The 24,261-nt window shown below is 36.8% G+C and overlaps 1 protein-coding gene across 1 annotated transcript in view; it reads left to right on the top strand.

The window, feature by feature from the left end:
- The window catches only part of DNAJC1 (DnaJ (Hsp40) homolog, subfamily C, member 1), a 277,615-nt gene that overhangs the window by 150,358 nt on the left and 102,996 nt on the right, over nt 1–24,261 (top strand). The window contains exon 8 of the mRNA XM_006887057.1: nt 1,894–2,057. Within this exon, the coding sequence (XP_006887119.1) occupies nt 1,894–2,057 (164 nt within the window). The remainder of the gene's footprint in view (nt 1–1,893; nt 2,058–24,261) is intronic.

The raw sequence follows: 24,261 nt of genomic DNA, 5'->3' as shown, positions 1-24,261 counted from the left end.
GAATTGATGCCTTTGAGCTGTGGTGCTGGAGAAGAGTATTGAATGTACCATGGACTGCCACGAAAACAAACAGATTCATCCTGGAGAGGGTTAAACCGGGCTCCTCCTTGGAAGCAAGGGCTCTGGGGCTTCATCTGACATACTTTGGAAATGTTATAAGGAGAGGGACATCATGCTTGAGAGGGTAGAGAGACAGCGCAGGAGGGGAAGACCCTCTATGAAGTGGATTGATTCAGTAACTGGGGTAATCGGGATGGGTCTGTCAGAGGCAGTGGGATTGGCACAAGATAGAGCAGGGTTTAGGGCTGTTGTACATAGGGTCTCTATGAGTCGCAAACGACTCGATGGCACATAACAACAATAATGCTAAACACACACACTCAAAACTCTTCATTTGTTTTTTGTTTAATTCACTTAAAATGATGTGTTCATGACACTAAAATTTATGATACCAATGGAGATACTAATTATATAGTTTTTATTAAAACTAGAAAACGGGAGAAATGAAGAATTGAAATCTTTTTAGTCACTTATGCCATTGGTGTGTCACATGCCATAAAGATTACCCATGATGGACAGACTTTGCTGGAGTTCCCAGGTTAAGACAGGTTTGGAAGCAGGAGTGGCATCCACCTCCTAAGCAGTGTGCCTCTGGAAACTCTATGAACTAAGATAAATGTCGATAATTATAGAAAGGTTTCAGGCCTTTTTTTTTCCATAAGGTTTCTATGAGTCATGCTCAACTCGATGGCCATCAAGAACAACATGCATTTAATTAAATTAGAGGCATTTACTGTTTTAAAAGGTAGGTTTTATATAGATAAGATTTTTGCTAAGTATTTTAGTCCTGTCTTAAGGTAGCACATAATTTAGTGAATATAATCATTGGTTTCAGAAATACTATATTTCATACTGATTTATGTCCTTTATTGTCATAACATTTTTATAGTTATAACTTAATTGAAAATATTTCAGTGTTATCTGTATTGTAGTCCTTCCTCTTTTTTTTGGTTGTATCTCTATACTCCCTTTTTTCTTCATCTGTCTTGCCACAAGTCTGCTTGTTGTTTATCCATGTGTAGAGATTTATAGAAGGATTTTCTTTTATGAACATAGAATCTTGCATACTTTTCTGTCTTACTTTTGGTTCTCTAACTCATAAAAATCTTTATAAGTCAGCTAATACAAGTTTACTTCAGGGTCTTATCATGAATATTTGATATTTTTGGTAGCTTTGTGTCATCAATACCTCCTTAGTCATTTCTTCTTCTAAGAAACATTAATTGTGCAAGTAGTTATATGTGTCATTGAAGAAATAGTAAATGGTCATATACACCCACGCGTGCCCATGTATTTTTATATGTACTCAATTAAATTTTAGTGTTTTTATTTTTGAGGAAATTGCTAGAGGAAAGGTTATATGTCATTTACATTTTAATACATACTCTTATGTCAATTTTTTTAATGGTAATATTGTATTTCCTCTAGGGTGTAGGGATACACTTATTCTGCCAGCAATAAGTTTTATGAGATCTCTAGTCATAGTAAAGTTACTTTCGTAAGATTATATAGCTATTAAGTTTTAAAGGTAGGTTTAACACTGCATGCCAAATTTTTTCAATAGTACCAAAATGAAATATTTGCTGAAAAGTACTTTGAAAATTAAAGATGTATAGAAATTGATATAGTGGTTGCATTATAATCATCATCATCAGTTTCTCTAGAGTTTTATTTGCACAGTGTAAATTAAAATTAAATGTGTAGTAACACTTATTTAGAGCAAAGTAATTCTATTTTGATGAAAGAACATGTGTCCTTTCAAGTTATGGTCTATGAATCAGTTGTTAGAAATTTTTTTTATCTCAATAAGTTGTTCTTCTAAATATTTTATAGAACAGAAGAAAGTGAAAGTAAAAAAGCCAAAACCTGAATTTCCTGTATACACACCTTTAGAGAGTACATATATTGAATCTTATGATCATGGAACATCTATAGAAGAAATTGAAGAACAAATGGATGATTGGCTGGAAAACAGGAGCAGAACACAGAGAAAACAGGTAATTTATAATAATATAATAATAATAAGGTCAAACTTCTTTTAATTCCGTAAAATACATACAGGAAAGTATACAAAATGAAGATGTTCAGCTCAGTAAATGGTCAAAAAGTTGACTGACTTAACTATTGCCAGGACCAAGAAATAAAGCATTGTCAAAACCTTCCTCATGCCTCTACCCAGTACACCCTTTCTCTTCCTCCATAGAGGTAACAGCTCTCCTAACTTCTAACATTATCAACTGATTTTTCTTAGTTTTTGGAGTTCAGCTAAATAGAATTATCCCATTGTGTATTCTTTTGTATTTGGCTTCTAATAGTTAATGTCTTTTTGTGAGATTTATACATTATTATTGTATTTTGTATTTAGCTGTATATTATTTATTTTCTTGTTACATAATAGCCAAATTATAAATATATCCCAGTTTATCATTGTTGGACATTTGTGTATTTTCCAGTTTGGGGCCACAATGAATAGTCTTCCTGTGTGTGTGGGGGAAAAATATATATTTTTAAAATATAAAATTTATATTTTTAAATGTTTTTATTTAACTTATTTTGCCTCATTTTAAATACATAAAGGAAGACAGAATAGATATGCTTAATTATTTAATTATCATTAAAATTTATTAGTATTAATATGAATAATCTTTAGCCACCAAGTTATTTTAGGACTTTGGTGAGCAAGTAGTCCGTATACCGAGTCATTGTATCGACAGGAATTGGCAGATACGGAAGAATTTAATGAAATAATATTTGAGCAAGAGCCTATGGTTATGAAGGAAGAAGTTCAAGCTGCTTTGAAGGAGATAGCAAACAATAAGGCCCCAGGAATAGATGGTATACCAGTTGACATATTTCAGCTAACAGATGCTTCCCTGGATGTGCTCACCAAGTTGTGCCAAGAAATCTGGAGAACAACCACTTGGCCAACTGACTGGAAGACATCTATATTTGTTCCCATTCCAAAGAAGGGTGACCCAACAGAGTGTGGAAACTCAAGAACAATATCGTTGATTTCACATGCAAGCAAGATTCTGCTGAATATTATTCAAAAACGGCTAGAACAGCACATCAGCAGAGAACTGCCAGAAGTCCAGGCTGGGTTTAGAAGGGGTCGTGGTACTAGGGATATTGTAGCTGATGTTAGATGGATCTTGGCTGAAAGCAGGGAATACCAGAAGAATGTCTATCTGTGTTTCATTGATTATGCAAAGGCGTTTGACTGTGTGGATCATAACAAACTATGGCTGACTCTGAGAAGAACTGGAATCCCAGAACATTTAATCGTGCTAATGCGAAGCCTATACTTGGACCAAGAGGCAGTCGTCAGAACAGAGCAGGGTAACACTGCATGGTTTAAAATTGGGAAGGGCATCCACCAGGGATGTGTCCTATCTCCATACTTTTTCAACCTGTATGCAGAGCAGATTATCCGAGAGGATGGGCTCTATGAGGAGAAGTGTGGCATCAGGATTGGTGGAAGATCTATTAACAGTCTACGTTATGCAGATGACACAACTCTGCTTGCTGAAGAGGGTCAAGGACTGCAGCCTCCAGTATGGGTTGAGGCTCAATGTCAAGAAGACAAAGATTCTCACCACTGGACCAATTGGTAGCATCAAGATGGACGGTGAAGAGATTTAGATTGTTCACAGCTTCCGTTTGCTTGGCTCCATGGTCAACACTCTTGGCACCAGCAGCCAGAAAATCAAAAAACATATTGCGATGGAAAAGTCTGCTGTTGGGACCTCTCTAAAGTACTCAAGGAACACTTGATTTTGCTTATGTAAAACCTATACTTAGACCTGGAAGCAGTCCTCAGAATAGAGCAAGGAAACACTGAAATGGGGAAAGGAGTGCATTAGGGATATGTCCTATTCCTATAACTTTTTATTCTATATGTGGAACAGATCATTTGGGAGGCTGGACTTTATGAGGAGAAAAATGGCATCAGGATTGGAGGAAAACTCATCAGCAGCCTGCCTTGTATAGATGATACAACCTTCCTTGCCAAAACTTAGAAGTACCTGAAATGTTTGCCACAGAAAGTCAAGGGCTATAGTCTTGAATAGGGAATGACTCTCGATATTAAAAAGACAATGATTTTCACCACTGGGCCAGTTGACAGCACCATGATGGATGGAAAAGAGCTTACTATTAACAGTTTCATCTTGCTTGGCTTCACAATCAACACTCTTGACACCAGCAGTCAGGAAATCAAAAGATGAATTGCATTGGGTAAGTCTGCTGTCAGTAACCTCTCCAAAGTGCTAAAGAGTAATCATTTCAGTCTAGAGACTAAGGTGTGCCTGATCCAGGTCTTGGTCTTCACAGTTACTTGCTATGCATCAGAGAGCTGGAACAGTGACTAAGAATGACAAAAGAAGAATCTGTATCTTTGAGTTGTAGTGCCTGGAAATGCGTATTGAATGTACCGTGGACTGCCAAGAGAACAAGCAGGTTATTAGATAGGGTGAATCCAAGTCAAGGGTTTTGCAGCTTCATCGCACATACTTTGGGCCCATGGGCAAGAAGGACCAATCCTTGGTTAAAGACATCATGCTTGGAATGGTGGAAGAACACCATAGGATAGGATGATGAGATGGATTGATATAGTAACTAGGGTAACAAGGGTAGGTATGTTGAAGTCAATGAGACAGGCTATGTTATTGTACATAGGGTCGCTATGAATCACAGGAGACTCAGTGGCACATTATAACAAATTGCTAAAGAAGTACTCATATCAAACTTACATGATTAATATTTCATTTACAAGATATATTTCATAGGATTGCAATGAGTCAGAGGAAACTCAGTAGTTGTTATAAGTCTCTAAATTTTTATTTAGCTTTTAATATTGATAGCGTACAGTGATGGCTCTAATTTCTGATAGGGGTAATTTATGCCCTTTTTGGGTTTTTCCTACTCAGGATCTCTAGAGTTACTTAACTTCACTGATTAGAAAGAAAGAAAAAACCCACATTTGATTTCTTTGGGTTCCCCGCCAGTTTTATGCTTTTCATCAATTTCTACTCTTGTTAGGTGCTGTCGAGTCAAGTACAGTAGTACCATAGTAACCCTGTGAAAAACAGATCTGAACCCTGTCCTATCCTGTGCCATCCTCAGAGTGCCTGACAAACTAGAATTCATTGTAACAGTGATTGTGTCAATTCATCTAGTTGAGGGTCTTCCTTGCTTTTGCTGACCCTCCACCTTTCTAAGAACTAACCTCTCGAAGGAATAACCTTGAAGGAATAATGCCCCTCCAAGGTGTAACCTCTCCTAGCAACATGCCCAAATAATGTGAGACAAAACTTCACCATCCTTGCCATCAAGGAGCACTCTGGGTGCTCTTTTTCCTAGACCTATCTGTTTGTTCTTTTGGCCATCCATGGCAATGACTAAGGATGATAGAAGGATCAATTGCTTTGAATTGTAGTGCTGGAGAATAGTATTGACCATCCCGTGGACTACCAGGAGAACAAATAGGTCTTTTCTTGGAGAGGGTGAAACCAAGCTCCTCCATGGCAGCAAGGATTTTGAAACTCCGTCTCACATACGTGGAGCACATGGCCAAGAAGGGACCAGTCCTTAGAGAATGACAACATGCTTGGAAAGGTAGGGGGACAGTGTAGGAGAGGAAGATCCAGATTAAAATGGATTGTCTCAGTGACTGGAGTAATGGGGTTGTCTGTCGGAGACAATGAGTTTGACTTCGGATTAGGACAGGGTTCAGAGCTATTGTACATAAGGTCGCTATGAGTCGCAGGTGACTCAATGGTACATAACAACATGGCAAGCTAACTTTTCCTTAACACTTCAACTCTTAACACTTCTTCTTTTCTCCTTATTCATTGTCCAACTATCAGATACACAGCAGATGATTAGAAAAAATAGGACTTGGATCAGGCACACCTTAGTTTTTAAACTAATACTATTCCTCTTTAAAACTTCATAGAGGTCCCTGATAGCAGACTTTTCCCAATGCTATGTGCCTCCAGATCTCCCGACTGCTAGTATAAAGGATGTTAATTGTGGATCAAATAAGATTAAATCATTGACTGTTTTGATCTTTTGTCCATCTATCATGATGTTGCCTATTGGCACAGCAGTAATGATTTTTGTTTTCTTGCTGTTGAGATATAATCCATTTTGAAGGGTGTAGGCTTCCATTTATGCAACAAGAGCCCCAAATCCTTTTTGCTTTTAGCAGGCAAAATTGTGTCATCAGAACAGAGCAAGGAAACACTGCATGGTTCAAGATTGGGAAGGGCTTTCGCCAGGGGTGTGTCCTATCTCCATACCTTTTCAACTTGTATGCAGAACAGATTATCTGGGAGGATGGGCTTGATAAGGAGAAGTGTGGTGTCAGGATTGGTGGAAGATCTATCAACAATCTGTGATATGCAGATGAAACAACCCTGCTTACTGAAACTGAGGAGGACCTGAAGTGCTTGCTGCTGAGGGTCAAGGACTGCAGGCTCCAATATGGATTGAGGCTCACAGTCAAGAAGACAAAGATTCTCACCACTGGACCAATTGGCAGCATCAGGATGGATGGTGAAGAGATTGAGATTGTGCACAGCTTCAGTTTGCTCGGCACCAGTAGCCAGGAAATTAAAAGGTAGATTGCCATGGGAAAGTCTGCTGTTATGGACCTCTCCAAAGTACTGAAGAGCAATGGTGTCTCTTTGGAGACTAAGGTGCATCTGATACAGGCCATGGCCTTTGCTATCACCTTTTTTTGTTATGCATCAGAGTTGGACAGTGACTGAGGAGGATAGAAGGAGAATTGATGCCTTTGAGTTGTGGTGCTGAAGAAGAGTATTGAGAGTACCATGGAAGGCTAGGAAAACAAACAGATTCATCCTGGAAAGGGTCAAACCGAGCTGCTCCTTGGAGGCAAGTATTCTGAGGCTCCATCTAACATACTTTGGACATGTTGTGAGGAGGGACCGATCCTTGGAGAGGGACATCATGCTTGGTAGGGACGAGGGACAGCGCAGAAGGGGAAGGCCCCCAATGAGGTGGATTGATTCAGTGACTGGGGTAATCAGGATGGGTGAATCAGAGACGGTACGATTGGCACAGGACAGAACAGAGTTTAGGAATGTTGTACATAGGGTCGTTATGAGTCACAAGCAGCTTGACGGCACATAACAACAACAACAGCAGCAGCGTATAACAAATGGTAAATTTTTAACCCTTTTCCCTCCCTATGGACAAAACTGTCACTGTAAATATTGGTAAATAGTTCTGTGTGTACTTTAGCTGAATATAGGTTGGCCTGCCTCAATTATTATCAAATATCAAATCTTGGAGAACAGAATAATGTATAGATTTTTAATCATGACAGTAGTATACTCGGCAGTGAGGTTTTTAAGCAAATGGGCATAAATAATTATAAAATACAAGGAATCTAGAATAAACCAATGTCAGTTCTAGCTCTCTTCAGCAAAGATATCAGAAAACATATATCCTGGAATGCTGAAAAGAAAAAGAAAAAAAAAAATAACCAGAGAGAAACATAGAAGAAGACAGAACACAATACTGTAAACAGTGCAGCATAGCCATTTTAAGCAGCCCTTTGTATCCATGACGATTTGGGTCTGTGGAGGTGCCTACACTTACGGCTAGGTGAACAGGAAAGGTGTGGTGTTCATTCTTTTCTCTGTGCCCTTCTGAAGATCAGGATAGTGACTTTATCCACTGTCAACCTTACTTTTGTTATTTTATTCAATTTGTTACCCAGTAATATTAAAGCAGGATGTCATTTTGTTTCCATGTAATTGATTCCCCCATCTTGATCTCTTTGTTGTTAACTTCTAATGTTATACATTGTGATCTGAGAGGATGATTTCTCATAACTATTTCCGTACTTTTTAATGTACTGAGGGTTTCTTTGTGACTTGATATACACTCTGGAGAATGTTCCATGTGCACTAGAAAAAAAATGTATATTGTACTCTTGTTGAATGGAGTGTTCTATAAATGTATGATATCAAGTTAATTAGTTGTATTTAGTTTTTCTGTGTGCTTTGTTAAGTTTCTTTCTTGCTGTGCCTTCATTCATTCAAAGTGGTTTGTTGAATTCTCTTATTGTGAAATTGTTCTTCAAATTTGTTTCAATTTATGTATCACATATCTCAGAAATCTGCCACTGAGTATGTAGACATTAATTATAGTTATGTCATCTTAGTCAGTTGATTCTATGATCATTATATAATTTCATTCGTTGTCTCCTATGCTGGCTTTTGCCTTGAAGTCTGTATTATCAGAATTTAATATAGACCATCCTACTCTTTTTGATTGCCATTTGCTTGATGTATTTTTCCCACCTTTTGATTTTTTAGTTTTGTCTTTTGTCTTTATGTCTATGGTGTGCCTCTTGTATATAAGAAATTGATGAACCATGTTTCCTTATCCATTCTGCTACTCTTTCTCTTGACTGGTGCATTTAATCCATTTACATTTGTTGTAATTATCTAGTGTTATTATTATGAATGGAAACCAACGCATAGCTGACCCTGCAGTGGGTTTTCAAAGACAGTAAATTGCGTGGAAAGAGATTGCCCATCTTTCTCTTTCTTGAGGAGCAACTGGTGGACAGGAAGCTTGTGCTTTTGGGATTGCAGCACATAGGTATGATTTTATTGCTTTCATTTTGCTATGCTTTTTTCCTGAATTCTTTATTTCATGTGGGTTTTGGTGTGAGCTCATTGTATTTATGACTTTTTCTGATAATTTCTTTCATTGCTGTTGTTTTGGGTTTTACTGTATCTTTATGGTTTTCCTCTTTTGTATTTTGATTAAAAGGTTGTTATTTTCATGCAGCAGGAATGGCATACACTTCCTAAACAACATGCCTCTGGAAACTCTATGAACTTTGATAAATGTCGGTAGTTGTAGAGGGCCTTCAGGCCTTTTGTTCATAGGGTAACTATGAGTCCTGCAAGCCTCAAAGACAGTCAGTAGTAACAATATTGTAAGTTACTACTTTATTCGAACTTTAAAACTGCTGGCGAAGAGTATTGAGAATACCATGGACTGCTAGGAAAACAAACAGATTTGTCCTGGAAAGGGTTAAACCGGGTGGCTCCTTGGAGGCAAAGATTCTGAGGCTCCGTCTAACTTACTTTGGACATGTTGTGAAGAGAGACCGGTCCTTAGAGAGGGACATCATGCTTGGGAGGGTGGAGGGACAGCCCAGGAGAGGAAGGCCCTCTATGAGGTGGATTGATTCAGTGACTGGGATAATTGGGATGGGAGTGTCAGAGACAGTGCGATTGGCACAGGACAGAGCGGAGCTTAGGGCTGTTGTACACAGGGTCGCTATGAGTTGCAAGCGACTCGATGGCACATAACAACAACAACAACAATTTGTTACCTTCACTTCCCATTTTAAAATCCTCTCTTTGTGTTAAAGTTGTCTTCTTTTACTGACTGGTACCCCTGTTTTCCTATTTTTAGTGTCATATGTTTATTATACTTCGTGTATTTTTATGTCTGGATCTGTTTCTGGTCATGTCATCATGTGTGTTCATTTTGGTTGTTGTTGTTGGTCTTCAGTCTAAAGAATGAAGTTCCTCTAGGATTTCTTGTAATGTCATTTTGATTTTTACAATTTCCTTTTGTTTCTATTTATCTGGAAATGTCCTACTTTCACCATCTCATTTGATGGATAGTATTGCTAGATATATAATTTTTTGATTAGCAGTTTTTTTCTTTCAGAGTTTTATGTATTTCATCCCATAGGCTTCTTGTCTACATAGTTTCTGCTGAGAACTTAGAGCTTACAACTCCTTTGTAGGTAACTCTTCGTTTTTCTTCAGTGTTTCTTAATAATTTCAGTATTATTTCATTGCTTTCAATTTTGGAAAATTTGACTTTGTTATGTCCTGTTATTTTTCTTTTGTAGTCTGTCATGTTTGGGGTCTACTCAGCTCTTTGAATACATGTTTTCTCCTTTTTCATACTAATTGGAAAGGTTTCGTCTAGCCAGTCTTCAATGGTTTTAGCTACACAGCTACACTTTCATTTGGTTTGGGTTTTGGTTTAGTTTGTAATTTTGGGGGGTAGGAGTATGTCTGTTTTGGAATTCTGCTGGCATGTGGGTATTTTATTTTCTTAGATGCTATTGTAATTGCAGTAGTTTTTCTAATTTCCATTCCAAAATTTTCATTGCTGGTGTCTAGAAACTCAACTGATATTTCTTGACCCTGTATTCTGTAGCTTTGCTAAATTGTCCCATAATCTCTAGAAGTTCTCTTCCAGGCTGTTTAAGATTTTCTGTATGTAGCATCATTTCATCTATGAATGGAAAGAATTTTACTTTTTTCCATTTTTAGCTATCATATTTTTCTTCTTTCTGTGTTACAGAATTGGCTAGAGTTCTGATACAATACCAAATAACAATACGGAGATTGGGCATTCTTGTCTTGTTCCTGTTTTCATTAGGAGTGGTAAATAACAGTGGTTTATGATCTCTTTTCATATGGTGGTGGTGTTTGTCCACTAGTATTTTGCTCAGAATTTTTTCACAAATAAAAAAATAGTAGAGTGGGGCACTATGTGTGTAAAGACAGAGAAAAATTTTCAAAAAAATGTGGGAGAATGATGGATGTTAGTTAATTAGTGTGAAGAGTATACAGGAGTTCTTTGTCTTGTATATCTTTTCTATAGGCTTGAATTATTTAAAACTTAAAGGTTGAATCTGCTGAACAAAATTACAGAAAATGTACTCAGCATTAGATTTTAGAATAATTTTAAACTTACAAAAATAATCTAAACCACATAAAGAAGCCAGTTTGTATTTAGTTCATTCAAACTGATATTGGTTACATGTGTTAAAGAGAAAAAATATACTCTATAGATTTTTGTGGGGTTTTAAAATTACTTTTGTGGGGGTTTTTTGTTATTGAGCATATACACAGGAAACGTACATAAGTTCAACAGCTTCTACATGTAGTTTATATTCTTTAAGCTGTACAACCTTTCTTACCCTCCTTTTTGAAGTTGTTCCTCCCTCACTGACATAAACTCCCTGCCTCTGAAGTCTCATAATTAGTCTTTCTAATATGATGTCAGTTTCATCTCTTTTAGATAGTTCTAGAAAAAGCATAATACTCAGGCAAAAATCGTTTTTACTAGTTAAGATAAACTGTTGTTTAGCTTTTAGATAATTTCAGGGGAAAATCATGGTTTCAGGTTTAAAGATTATCACAGGACAGTAGCGTTAGGTTTATGAGCTTCTTTAGCTGCAGAAAGCATCAAGTCATTGACAACTGAAGTTCAATTCTCTCCCTCCTGATCAGGATTCCTTTATAGAACTTTTGATCCATATGTTCTATAATGGTTTCCAGGAACCATCAAGGTCTGCTCTCATGGCAGGATAGTCAGTTACTCACGTAGGCAATGTGTCACACATTCTGTATCCTGAGCTTTCCAAGTGTAGTCCAAAGGGAGGTGCACTGAGAACTCAAAAGCTGAGAGTTTTAGTGAGACACTGTTGGTCCAGGCAAATAGCAACCAGTTGCTGTGCCTTAGTTGACCTCTTCAAAACTTTTAAGACTCTAGACATTTCCTTTACTAACAATGAGTTCAAGTGTAGCAGAGAAGGTGAGGATGGCACAGGATAGGTCAGGGTTTGAAGATCCATTGTTCAAAGGGTTGCTGTAAATTACGACGACTCCCTGGCATCTAACAGCATCAGGCACTTCATAGCAAGATCAGAGGTGAAACAGAATCACTAACCTGGGAGGTACCATGAAGCCATCACTCTTCAAACCTCCAAACCAGATCTCATGACCTATTTCATTGTTCATAAGCAGCTTTGGTATCCATAGGTGTTTTGGTTTTTTGTGTGTTTTTTACACTTGTGATATTCCAAAACCATTTCCAAACCTTTCTTCTGAGGTATTTCTGAATAGTTTTGAGCTGTCAGCCTGTTTTTATTTGGAGTCTATTTATTTATACCCTATATAAGTACATTTTCTCCATTATAACTCTGCTGTCTAGCATCCAAAACCTTTGTAGTCAGCTTTCCACCTAGGATATGATATCTCTAACCAGAGTTTCAAGACTGCTTTTTACTTTTTGATAGTTTTGGCTTTCTATGCATTTCCTCTCCACGAAGCAGCCTCTGCTGGCAACATGCCCAAGGTATGTGAGATAAAGCTTTATAATCTTCTAAGTTTGAGGTCCCTTTTCCAAGGGACCTGATGCTTAGAAAAGTGAAGATTTAGCGGAAAAGAAAAAGACCCTGACCCAGATGGATTGATGCCATGACTGCAGCAGTGAGCTCAAGTATGTCAGTGATAATAAGGATGGCACAGGACAGGGCAGGGTTCACATCTCTTGTTTATAGGGTTTCTGCTGTATGTTCATACTCAGTGACATCTAACATTAAGCAACAATAGTGATAGAGTGGCAACTGTGTTGTTGATAATGACTCAAATTCTACTTGTACTAAAAATTATATGTAACTATTTCTAACATATCCTACAAAGTGCATTATATCTTGGTTAATATGTTGTTATGTACACAACTTATAAATTTTGATTTCTTGTACAGAAATGTGACAAGTACTTAACTAGATGAAGAAGCTAGCTGTTGATCTAAAAGTATGCAAACATTAAGACTTAGCATGCTTCCAGTTTTTGTTGGTTTTAATTCCTATGACTCTGTGATTGAGATTTCAGCAGCCACATTGGCTATACTATTACTTTAGGTGCTAAGAGAACCCTTTAATAACATGCAGAATTGCTCTTTTCAGTATGCTCATGCAAAGGAAGCATTTCTTATCATTAATATGAGCATTTCTAGTCTCTTTCAATGGGTTCATTCTCAATAAAGTCTTGAAAGATAGCACTTAATGCTAATAGTTATCACTGCTATCCATCCAGATATGCAAACTTGTTTCTTTCTTTAATGTATATTAAAAACGCTTATAGATTTCCTACTTATTTGCAGATAATTTAGGAGGTTATTACTCGCTTTATGATTTTTTGTTTAATAAAAATCCCATCAATTATACACTTTCTTCCCCTTTAAAATATAGTTTGATTTTCCAAATTCCATTTATACTCAGTTTTGAGGAACATACAGTGAGATGATGATTTCAAAATTAAAATTTGGTTGTCATTCTCTTGCTTTTTCTATTATTCCTCCAGCCGGAATTGGTTTTGGTATTGTCTACTGTGTGTTTACATAGTAGTGGCTTTCCTGAATTATTTTGTTTCAAGTCCTGTGTTCTTTTCTCATTTAAATTTGTGATAAGTTTTTGTTAGTGAATTGACGATAGAGTTGTGTACTTTAGACTCTCAGTAGAAAATGTGTTAAATTAACCAAGTACTCAAAGTAATTCTTTATGGTGATTTCTGAACAGTATAATGGTGGAGAGAAGAGGGAGATAATACACTGCAATCTTCTAATCTGGAGAACTGAGTTCTGGTTTTAACATCATTGCTCATATGCACATAATCTAAGTTCCACTTTCCATAGTTTTCTAGAAAGTGTTAAATTATCTGTCCTTACTATTTATAGATCCGAGAATATATTTTAATCTGTTAAACCCTAAAATAAAATATTCCTCATTTGTCATCACCATTTCTTTGGGATTCTGCTATCATTTTTAAAGTTTGCATTTAAATTTTTTATTGGTGCAAATCAAATGAAAATAAATACATGTTCCAGTTGACCTCTCTCTGTTCTTTGCACTAAAAAGAGGGCACTTTCTCCAAAACCTTCTCTACTAGCCTTTCTTGATTATCTAGTATATTTTTACAGTGACCAATGTGATTGACTTGAGCATGAAAAGAATGTGAGGGCAATGCAGGATAGGACAAGGTTCATATCTGTTGTTCATAGGGTTGCTGTGGGTCATCATGGATTCAGTGGCACCTAACACCAACAGTAAGTATTGAGGAATGTTTAAATTACCGTAATTGTAAACTGTCACAAAGTATTGATGTAAAATGATGTAATTCAGTTGTAAGCTTCCAGGGAGGGGTGACCTGGGTGCATCACCCAGCAGTAAATTATCAAACTGAAACCATTGTATCTGTATATTACTGATGTAGAAATTTTTTTTAGGTGTTTCTTTTTTAATTGTTTTTAAGGGCTAGATATACATACATACAAAGGAATGCTATTAACCCATTTTAGTTGAAGGTAGGCCATTTTAGATTAGAAGAGAGTTGTTTTGTTTCAAATATTTTAAAAAATATTTTTAAAAAAGAAGAATCCCTATGCGATGCAAACAATTTTTTCCTCTTTTTTTTATTTTAATGAAAATTTATGTAGACTTTGGATTTCCATTCATTCATTGTTGCCCACTTTCCTCTCTGCCCCACCCCTGCCCCCAATTCGCTTTTCTCTTTGAGAAGTTAAAATAAAAATTATTTCATTGTTATGCAATCTCCCTTCCCCCCTCCCCTAGTCCACTCCACTGTACAGCTTTCATTCTGGACTCTTATCATGACAATAATACTGAATCATATATTCCTCCTAAACAGTTCTCTCCCTCATCTATTTCAATGTAGTATACATTATTTATCCCCTGTTAGTTTTCCCCCAACCCTGATGTCAGTCTCATTTTAAAACAGTGACACTATGCAGTATTTGTCCTTTTGTGACTGAGATATTTCATTCAGCATAATGTCCTCCAGGGTCACCTATTTTGTATAATATTTCATGAGTTCCTTGTTTTTCATTGTGTGAATATACCAGAGCTTCTCTATCCATTCATTTGTTGATGGACACTTGGGTTGTTCCCAACTCTTTGCTGTTGTGAACAAAGCCACAATAAACATGGGTGTGCAAATATCTGCTTGGGTGACTGTTTTGGTTTCTTTAGGGTGTATTCTCAGTAGTGGAATTGGTGGCTCAAATGGTATTTCTATTTCCAACTTTTTGAGAAAGCCAGACTGCCTTCCATAATGGTTGCACCATTTTACACTCCCACCAACAGTGAATAAAGGTTCCCATTTCTCTGCAACCTCACCAGCATTTGTTGTTTACTGTTCTGTTGAATTTTGCTATTTTTACTGGGGAGAAATGATATCTCATAGTTGTTTTCATTTGCTTCTCTCTTAGAGCTAGGGATTTTGAACATTTCTTCATGTGTTTGTTTGCCATCTGAATATCTTCTTTGGTGACGTGTTTGTTCATATCCTGTGCTCATGTTGCAATTGGGTTATATACCTTTATCTTGTTGTGGTGCTTGAATATTCTGTAAATTCTAGATATAACTCCCTTATCAGACATGTCATTACCAAATATTTTTTCCCAGTCTGTGGCTTCCCCTCTTTATCCTGTTGGAGGAGTTTTTGGATGTGCATAGGGATTTGATTCTTAGAAGGTCCCATTGTTTGCATCACATAGGGATTCTTCTTTTTAAAAAATACAAGTACTTCCACAGATGTCATTGATCTGACTCCTATGCATACCATCAGGTGAAATCCATGTGTATAATCTACATTTATGTCTCTTAAAAAACTTATTTGCAATGAATAAGTCATTGATTGTGCAAAATTCAATCATTCTATCTCTGCATCATTTCTGTCACCAAGTCCATGCTTTCCAACGACTGATTCTTCTTCCCTGTTCCCAACTTTTGAGTTCCAGTCACCCATTATTATCAATGCATCTTGATTGCATGTCTCTCTGGAGACTAAGGTCTGTCTGATACAGGCCATGGTTTTTGCAATCACTTGTTATTCATCAGAGAGTTGGACAATGACTAGGGAGGACAGAAGGAGAATTGACGCCTTTGAGCTGTGGTGCTGGAGAAGAGTATTGAATGTACCATGGACTGCCAAGAAAACTAACAGATTCATCCTGGAGAGGATTAAACCAAGCAACTCTTTGGAGGCAAGGATTCTGGGGCTTTGTCTGACATACTTTGGGCAGGTTGCCAGGAGGGACAGGTCCTTGGAGAGGGACATCATGCTTGGGAGGGTGGAGGGACAGCGCAGGAGGGGAAGACCCTCTATGAGATGGATTGATTTGGTGACTGGAGTAATCGGGATGGGTGTGTCGGAGGCAGTGCGATTGGCACAGGATAGAGCATGGTATAGGGCTGTTGTGCATAGGGTCACTATGAGTCGCAAATGACTCGACGGCACATAACAACAACAACAACATCTGTTCCTTGGAGGTCCCCATGTCTCTTAGTATCAGTCTTCTTCCCGGATGTAGGAGATTCTCCGTGCAGGGACTGTCTCAGCTCTTCCTTCTTGATTGTACTCAATTCCTCTTTCTCTGATTAGTTCTCTTTTTTTCTTTTGTAAAGTACAAGGTGATACAGATCACACACTAGGAAATCTCTCCTTGTATCTAGTCAGTGCTGTGTCTTGCTTTAATCCTATTAGTAATTGGCTGATCACATCAGATCACATCTTGAGCCAACAGGAGTAGGGGGTTGGGGGCCAATTATATCATTAAATAAGTGCCAAATCACTGAGAATTAGGGTTCATCCAGATCAATGCATGTTTTGAGGAAAACCAGTTTAGTCTACGACAGATATATTTAATTGAATCGGATGGAATTGCAGTTTTCAAGACTAAAAAAACTCATTCCAATGTTAAGGAATTTCACATGGCTCAACAGAAGGAGTAAATCTGACATTAATCCATCCATGGGACTTCTTTATTCTTAACCTTTTGTCATACATGGGGTAATTTTTTTTTTAATATGCCAGGGCTTTAATTATTGACAATTCTTGCTGCACTTTGTTCTATAACGAGGAAGATGACAAAAATCCAGATAACTCAAGAATGTTAAATTAAGACTAAAATTTTAAAAGTTTTTTTCTGGGTAATTTGTAATTGCATGGCATTTTAAACATTAAGTTGTTGATAGTTTATTTTCAGTTTATGAAATAATATGGTTAAACATTTTAAATCTTAATAGACAAATGTCAAACTTGTTAGCAAAAGAAATAATTCAAATTTATGATTAATAAAGTTAAGGTTTTAATGACTCGTTGAGTAAGTAAAACAAAATCATTTTCCATATAAATGTAACAAATTTTTTCAAGAGAAAATCTTCCTTTTACCCTTGGTAACTTAATAGTAATGTTCTGCAGTGTTTTATGTAGGAGACAGGTATTTCATTCCTGTTCTCGTTATCTCTCTCCCTGGGGCTGCAATGAATAAAATAAGAAGTAAAATCACTATCCTGCATCCTCATTGCCATAGGCTGTACCCTTGTCAGACTTCATAAGCTAAACTAGATGGGCCTGGTTAGTATTGAGACGGAAAACTTTAAAAGAAAACAAAATCTGTGGAACACACATCTTCTTCTTTTTTTTTCCCCCGCACTCTTTTGGGCTCCGAGGGAGGGGACCGAGGAGCGCTGGGCGGGACAAACGGGGGGGGTGGGCACGGCGCGCGGCCGGCTCGCGGGGGGGGGGGGAAAGCCCCCCCCAAAACACACATCTTCTATACAGTCAGTTGTTCATCTTCCATGAAATCTTGTCTTACAGTTATTATTGTACTTTCCTCTTTACTGTTTGATTGAGTCGCTTGCTTTAGGAAACAAAAACGAAAGTCTTTAAAAAGTCACTGCTTTTCTAATAATTTAAAACTATGCATTTATTTATGTTTTTAAAATTTAAAAAGTGCCCGGTTATTTTCTTGAGACTATAGCTAGCTACCGGTACTCTTTATTGTCTAAAAATTTCTTCTCTGAGACTTTATTTTTTTTATCGCTATAAATTATCTTTTTAAACACAGTGTTTTTAAAGTAGAAAGCCAGTGAAATGGAGGAAACCTGAGATGGACTGACATATTTTGACTCAAACATAACATTTTAAGGAATATGTAGAACTGAGCAATGTTTTCTTCTGTAATACAAAAGGTCACCATGAGTCAGAACCCATTATAGTCCTGGTGGTGTAGTGTATTGTGTGTTGGACTAGTAACCAAAAGGCCAGTGGCTTGGATCCACCAGTTGCTACATGTGAGAAGATGAGGCAGTCCATAAGATTGACAGCTTTGGAAACCTAATGGAGGAGTGTTGAAATAAGGTAATATCAGTTCAAAGGCAATAGATTTCATTTTGGTTTAATAATAATATAGTAAGATTTAAAACTCAGAATCCATTCCCTTTAAAACCTGAAATTGTCAGTAGTTTAATTTTGCTTGGATCCACAATCAATACCCCTTATAACAGTCAAGAAATCTAAAGACCTGTTGCTTCAAGTGTATGCGAAAATTGGACAATGAAGAGGGAAACTGAAGAATTATTGATTCTTTTGAATTGTGGTATTGCTAAAGAGTATTGAAAGTCCCATGAACTGAAAAAAAAAAATGACAAATTTGTCTGAAAGAAGTACAAACGGGGTTCTCCATAGTGGCAAAGATAATGAAATTTATCTCACATACTTTGGGCATCTTGTCAGGAAGATTTATTGTTATTGTTAGTTACTGTCAAATTGAGTAATGACTCATCGTGACCCTGTGAACAACAGATATGGACCCTGTCCTATCCTGTGCCATCTTCATAATCTCTGACACACTTAAGAGCATTGCTGCAGACATTGTGTCAGTCTATTTTGTTGAAGGTCTTCCTTGTCACCATCTCTCCACCTTCCAAGCATGATGGTCCTTTCCAATGAATAGCCTCTCATAACAGCATGCACAAAGTATGTGAAATGAAGCTTTATTATCCCTGCCTCTAAGGAGCACTCTAGCTGCACCTTTTCTAAGATCTGTTTGTTCTTTGACAGCTCATGGAATATCCAATAGTCTACTCCAGCACTGAAGGTCAAAAGCATCAATTCTTCTTCTGTCATTCTTACTCATTTTCCAGCACTCAGATGTATAGCAAGTGATTGAAAAGACCATAGCCTGAATCAGGCATACCCTAGTCCTCAAATTGATATCATTGTTCCTGAATAATATGGAGGGCTTCCTGACTGCAAACATTCCCAGTGCAATACGGCTCCTGATTTTCTCACTACTGATACCAAGGATATTGATTGTGGATCCAGGTAAGAGGAATTCATTAACAATTTCAATCTTTCCTTTACCTGTAGGTCCAGTGGTGAGAATATTTGTTTTCTTGACATTGAGTTGCAATCCATATTGAAGGCTGTGTTCGTTGATCTTCTGCAACAAGTATTTCAAGTCCTCCTCACTTTTAGCAAACAAGATTGTGTTATCAGCATAACGAAGATTATTGATGGGTGTTCCTCCAATTTTAATGCCACAATTTTCTTCGTAAAGTCCAGCTTCCCTAATAATTTGCTCAATCAACATACAAATTGTAAAGGTATGTTGAAAGGATTCAACCCTGACACATACACCTTTCTTACTACACCTTTTAAACGATGTAGTTTCCTTTAGGAACTATGTATTTGTTTGGGAACAGCCACAGCCTCTTCTAAATTCAGCTTGAATATCTAGTTGTTCTCTGCTTATGTATGTCTAAGAAGGAGAAAACAGAATATAAGGGCACAGGGTCATGAGCTTCTCTATAAAAGGGCTCAGATGGAGGAAGAACATGTTCCTTCACTGCCCCAGAGCAAAAAGCAGATCAGGAGCTCGTAGCAGCACCATGATGCCTGTAGAACCTCACTAGCAGCAAGAAGCTAATTTATTTGTTGCTAAGTCACAGACTCACAGTTGTAGTACGAACAATGGGGTTTATTAGGGAAGGAAGTTGGAGAGTGAGGAGACAAATAATATCACAATATTACCTAAAATAAGTCCAGGTTTTAGCCCAACAGTTCTAAGGTACAATTCCACAGTTAGTCCTGGCTCCAGTTTCAATTCAGCAAGCAGCTTTTCTTTCCATCATCGAAGACAAGAACAGCAAAATCTCACTGTGGCCAGCACAAATGCAAGAAGCTTCAGGTCACACCTTGTCGCTGTTTGACCACAATAATGCCACAGACTCTCCACCACCAGGGTCTTGCTCTCACCAGGGTTTTGCTGCCATAAGCCTTGCTCACCTCAAGTCTTCCTTCAGGTCTTTCTCACCTCAAATCTTGCTGCTTGGTTGGGAAGCACTCTTTCACTTATCCTAGTCCCACAGCTGATGTTGATTTGTAAGACCATATGTCTGCAGTTAATATAGCTGGAGAGCAGAAGCTAAATGGCTTAAAAAAATCACCCTTTTAGTCTAATATCACAATGTACTAGCCATTTCTGAATGATCTTCAACAGTAATTTGCTTGCATGTAATATTAATAGTATTGTTAGATAATTTTCACATTCTTTTGGATCATCTTTCTTGGGAATGAGAACAGATAGGGATACCGTCCACTGAGTCATTCTCCAAATTTCCTGACACACACTGGTGAGCATGTCTAGGGCTACATCTGACATTTGAAACATCAATTGGTATCCCATCAATTCTCAGAATCTTACACTTTGCCAATGCCTACAGAGCAGCTGGAGCTTCTTCCTTTAGCACCATTGGTTCTCAACCATGTGGTACTTCTTGAACTATTTCAGTGTCAGCACTCTCTTCTCATAAAATACACATAACTGGATTGTTGAAAAACTGGAAATTGTTAAAAATTAAATGGAACACATGAAGATTGACATACTAGGCATTAGTGAGATGAGATGGACCAGCTTTGGCCACTTTGATGCAGAGAAAGAACTACAGAAGAATGGTGTTGCATTCATAGTAAAAAAGTCAATTTCAAGTTTATCCTGTATGAATACAGTGTTGTGAGTGATAGGATAATATTAATATGCATACAAGGAAGACCCTTTAACATGACTACTCTTCAAATATACTCTCCTACAACTAGATCCAAAAAGAAAGAAATTGAGAATTTTTACCAACTCTTGCAGTCTGAAATTGAACAAACATGCAATCAAGATGTGTTAATGATCATTGGTGACTGGAATGCAAAAGTAGGATATAATGAAGAAGGAATAGTAATTGGAAAATATGGGTTTGGTTATGGAAATGAGGCTGAAAATAGAATGAAGGATTGAATTTTTTTTATTTACCATAATTTATTCATTGCAGATATCTTTTTAAAAAGACACAGATGACAACTTTACCCTTAGATCTCACCTGATGTACTGAATAGGAATCAGATTGACCACATTTGTTGAAGCAATGCCAGTAAGTATGGCTAATATTGAGAGGCATAGAAACTCCATAAAAGTATGGTCAAATAAAACCTATACCCAGACCAAGAGGCTTAGTAAAAGCCAGAATGAGAACACCACATAGTTTAAAATTGGGAAAAATGTGTGTCAGGGTTGTATACTTTCTCCATACCTATTTAGTTTGTATGCTGAGAAAACCATTCAAGAAAACTAGATTCTATGAAAAAGAATATGGCGTAAGGATAGGAGGAAGACTCATCAACAATCTGTTTAGCAGATGATAATATGATCATGCTTATTCAAAGTGAGGATTTGAAAACTTTGCTATAGAAGAGCAATATTCATTGCATCTCAACATCAAGAAGACAGAAATCCTCACCACTGGCCTGGTGGTCAACATCATGATAGATGAAAAAAAGTTTCTACCTTATTTCATGTGGTCCAGCATTACAAAAATTGTTCTTTTTTTAGTAATGTATAATACTCCATTATTTGATGTACTCTGGGATTTGTTTTGTTTCTTAAGCTATTATCCATTGATGAACAAGTTAGGTTGTTTCTAACTGTTTGCAGTTATTAAAATCACTTTTAAGAATGCCAAGATAATGCTAATAATTCAAGCTCCAAAATAGGCCTTTGATTGTGGTTGAGTATCTTGTAACTACTGACTTCTACCACACCACCTGTTTTCTTCTCCCTTAAATTTGATAATATCTTCATTGCTTTGAAATTTGAGAATGGTTGTACTTTTTAAACAACTGATATTCCAGTTGTTCTGTCCTGATTAACTTAATACTATATCCTTTGTTTCTCTCCTGTGTCTCTAAATGAACCATTTCTGTCTTAGAAGGATTATGATATTATATAAAGCAGATACTCAAATAAATTAGTTCTCCCCCTTAGAGGGAAGCAGTTTATAAAAAAAGACAAATTCTAGTATATTCAACATATTTAATAAAAAATTTATATTTAAAATGAAACTAGTTGTCCCTGCTTTAAAAATGAAAAAAGAAAGAATGATGTTTGCATCTGATCTTCTGTTTAGAATATAAGGGTTTTTCCCCCCCTCTGTATTCTGTAGTTTAGGGTTTAGTTTATATACTTTATATTAGTTTATCCTGGACCTAGTCTTATTAATAATGTAAATAATGATTTCATGAAAGAAAGAGAGATAAAATTCTCATGTGATAATTTAATGGTCACTTATCTTTGTTCTGTAGTCCACTACAGACAACTTGATTGGTGACCTCTGGCCCTTTTTGTCTGATATCTTCTGTCATGTTCAGCTATAGGGTAAAATGAAATGTTAAATTAGATTGGTCTTGCTTGTTTACATAATTTATTATTCAATTACCATACCCATTTTCTTACCTTTTCAAAGTTCATCTTTAAAATGACAATTTAAGGGAGTTCTGGTGGCCTAGTGGCAAGAAGCTTCACTGCCATTCCAGAGGTACGTGGTTCAAATCCACCAGATGTTCTGCTGGAGAAGGAAGGGCAATCTCCTCCTGTACCAGTCAGATCCAATTTGATGGTGCACACACAAAAAAATAATGAAATAAAAATTTAAAAAAATTAAAATTACAATTTAATTATTTTATATCTTTATCAAAGAAATTTTATATTTGTTAGTACTGACATTCTTAGATTTTCCCTTCTAGAAAGGTGGAGAGTCAGTGAAAGAGAGGAAGACCCCCCAAAAATGGATTGACACTGTGACTTAGCAGTAGGCTCTAGTGTGTCAGAGATGACACAGGATAGGGCAGGGTTCAGCTCAGCTATTATTTATAAGGTTACTATGAGCCTTACTCAGCTTGACAACACCTAACAAAAACAACTTCTAGCCAAAAATTCAGTGGGGGAGAAAATCATGATCTAGTTGTTTAATGATTTGAATATACTGTTTTCCTTTTTTTAAAATAAGAATGGCAATTACAGGAGTTTCTTCATTTTGTTATAAATAGGGTTAATAGTAGAATTGTTATGGTTAAATAACTTAGTATCTATAAAGAACTTGATGCTTACCGTGAACAAAATACTACTTAAGGTTTTATTATCATAATTATGTTTATTTGCTCTTTATACAATTTAATACTGATTTCAGCGCTGGTGGCCTAGAGGTAAGAAGTTTGAATCCACCAGCTTCTCCGAAGGATAAAGATAGGAAGTCTCCTTTCATGCTCTTTATTTGTAATTCAATACCAATCTCTAATCAGACGTTAGATCTCTAGGCAATAGACAAAACATTCATTCAGCTTGACGATGAAGTTAACGGTTTTAGAAAAGAAAATATACAGCATACTTCTCACTTAAATGGCATTGCAAAGAATTATCTGAAAGGTTGTAACCCGGAGATGCACCCACCATGATATCCCTCACTTATAATTGTCATGCCCTTCCAGTGGGTTTCTAAGGCTGTAAACTAGATGGGAGGAGATTGATTGCCTTTCTTTCACCCACTGAACTGCTGGTGGATTCAAACCTCCAAATTCACCTTTGGATGAGCAGCACTCTACCAGCTGTCAATGCTTTATGCAGTCAAGAAACTCCAGCCTTAAATTTAGTTAAAAGTAGTTTTATGTTGCTTGGTGTCACCTAGTTCCAGCAATAAAGTGCATTTACCTAAGGCTTAAAATATAAGTAGTCCCCAAGTTATCCATTCCTAAGTGTATGTACATTTAATATATAGTGAGTAGGAGCAAGTTCAAATAATTCTTATTTAGCAAAACAAAGCTTGTAAAACTTACCAGTGATTTAAAGGCACATGAGTTACAAAAAAAGTGATTATCAGGAATATTACTAGGAGTACCATTGGGTCAGTAGATTCAATGGGGGCAAATTTATACCATATTAAAGAACACAAAAAGGTTGTCTGTAAGTTGGAAATTCATAGCCCACGCTCTCTCTGTAGTTCACTAAAATTCTAAAGAAAGATCAGCAGAAATATTAACGTGGGAAAATATCATTACGTAAATAAACAAGTTGTGGTACTAGGGGTATTGTAGCTAATGTTAGATGGATCTTAACTGAAAGCAGGGAATACCAGAGGAATGTATATCTGTGTTTCAGTGACTATGCAAAGGCGTTTGACTGCATAGATCATAACAAACTGTGGCTGACTCT

The sequence above is a fragment of the Elephantulus edwardii genome, unplaced genomic scaffold (assembly GCF_000299155.1).
Source record: "Elephantulus edwardii isolate Elephantulus edwardi_28Jun2011 unplaced genomic scaffold, EleEdw1.0 scaffold00054, whole genome shotgun sequence".
In the NCBI taxonomy this organism is placed as follows: Eukaryota; Metazoa; Chordata; class Mammalia; order Macroscelidea; family Macroscelididae; genus Elephantulus; species Elephantulus edwardii.
This window is presented reverse-complemented; position numbering and strand designations above follow the sequence as displayed.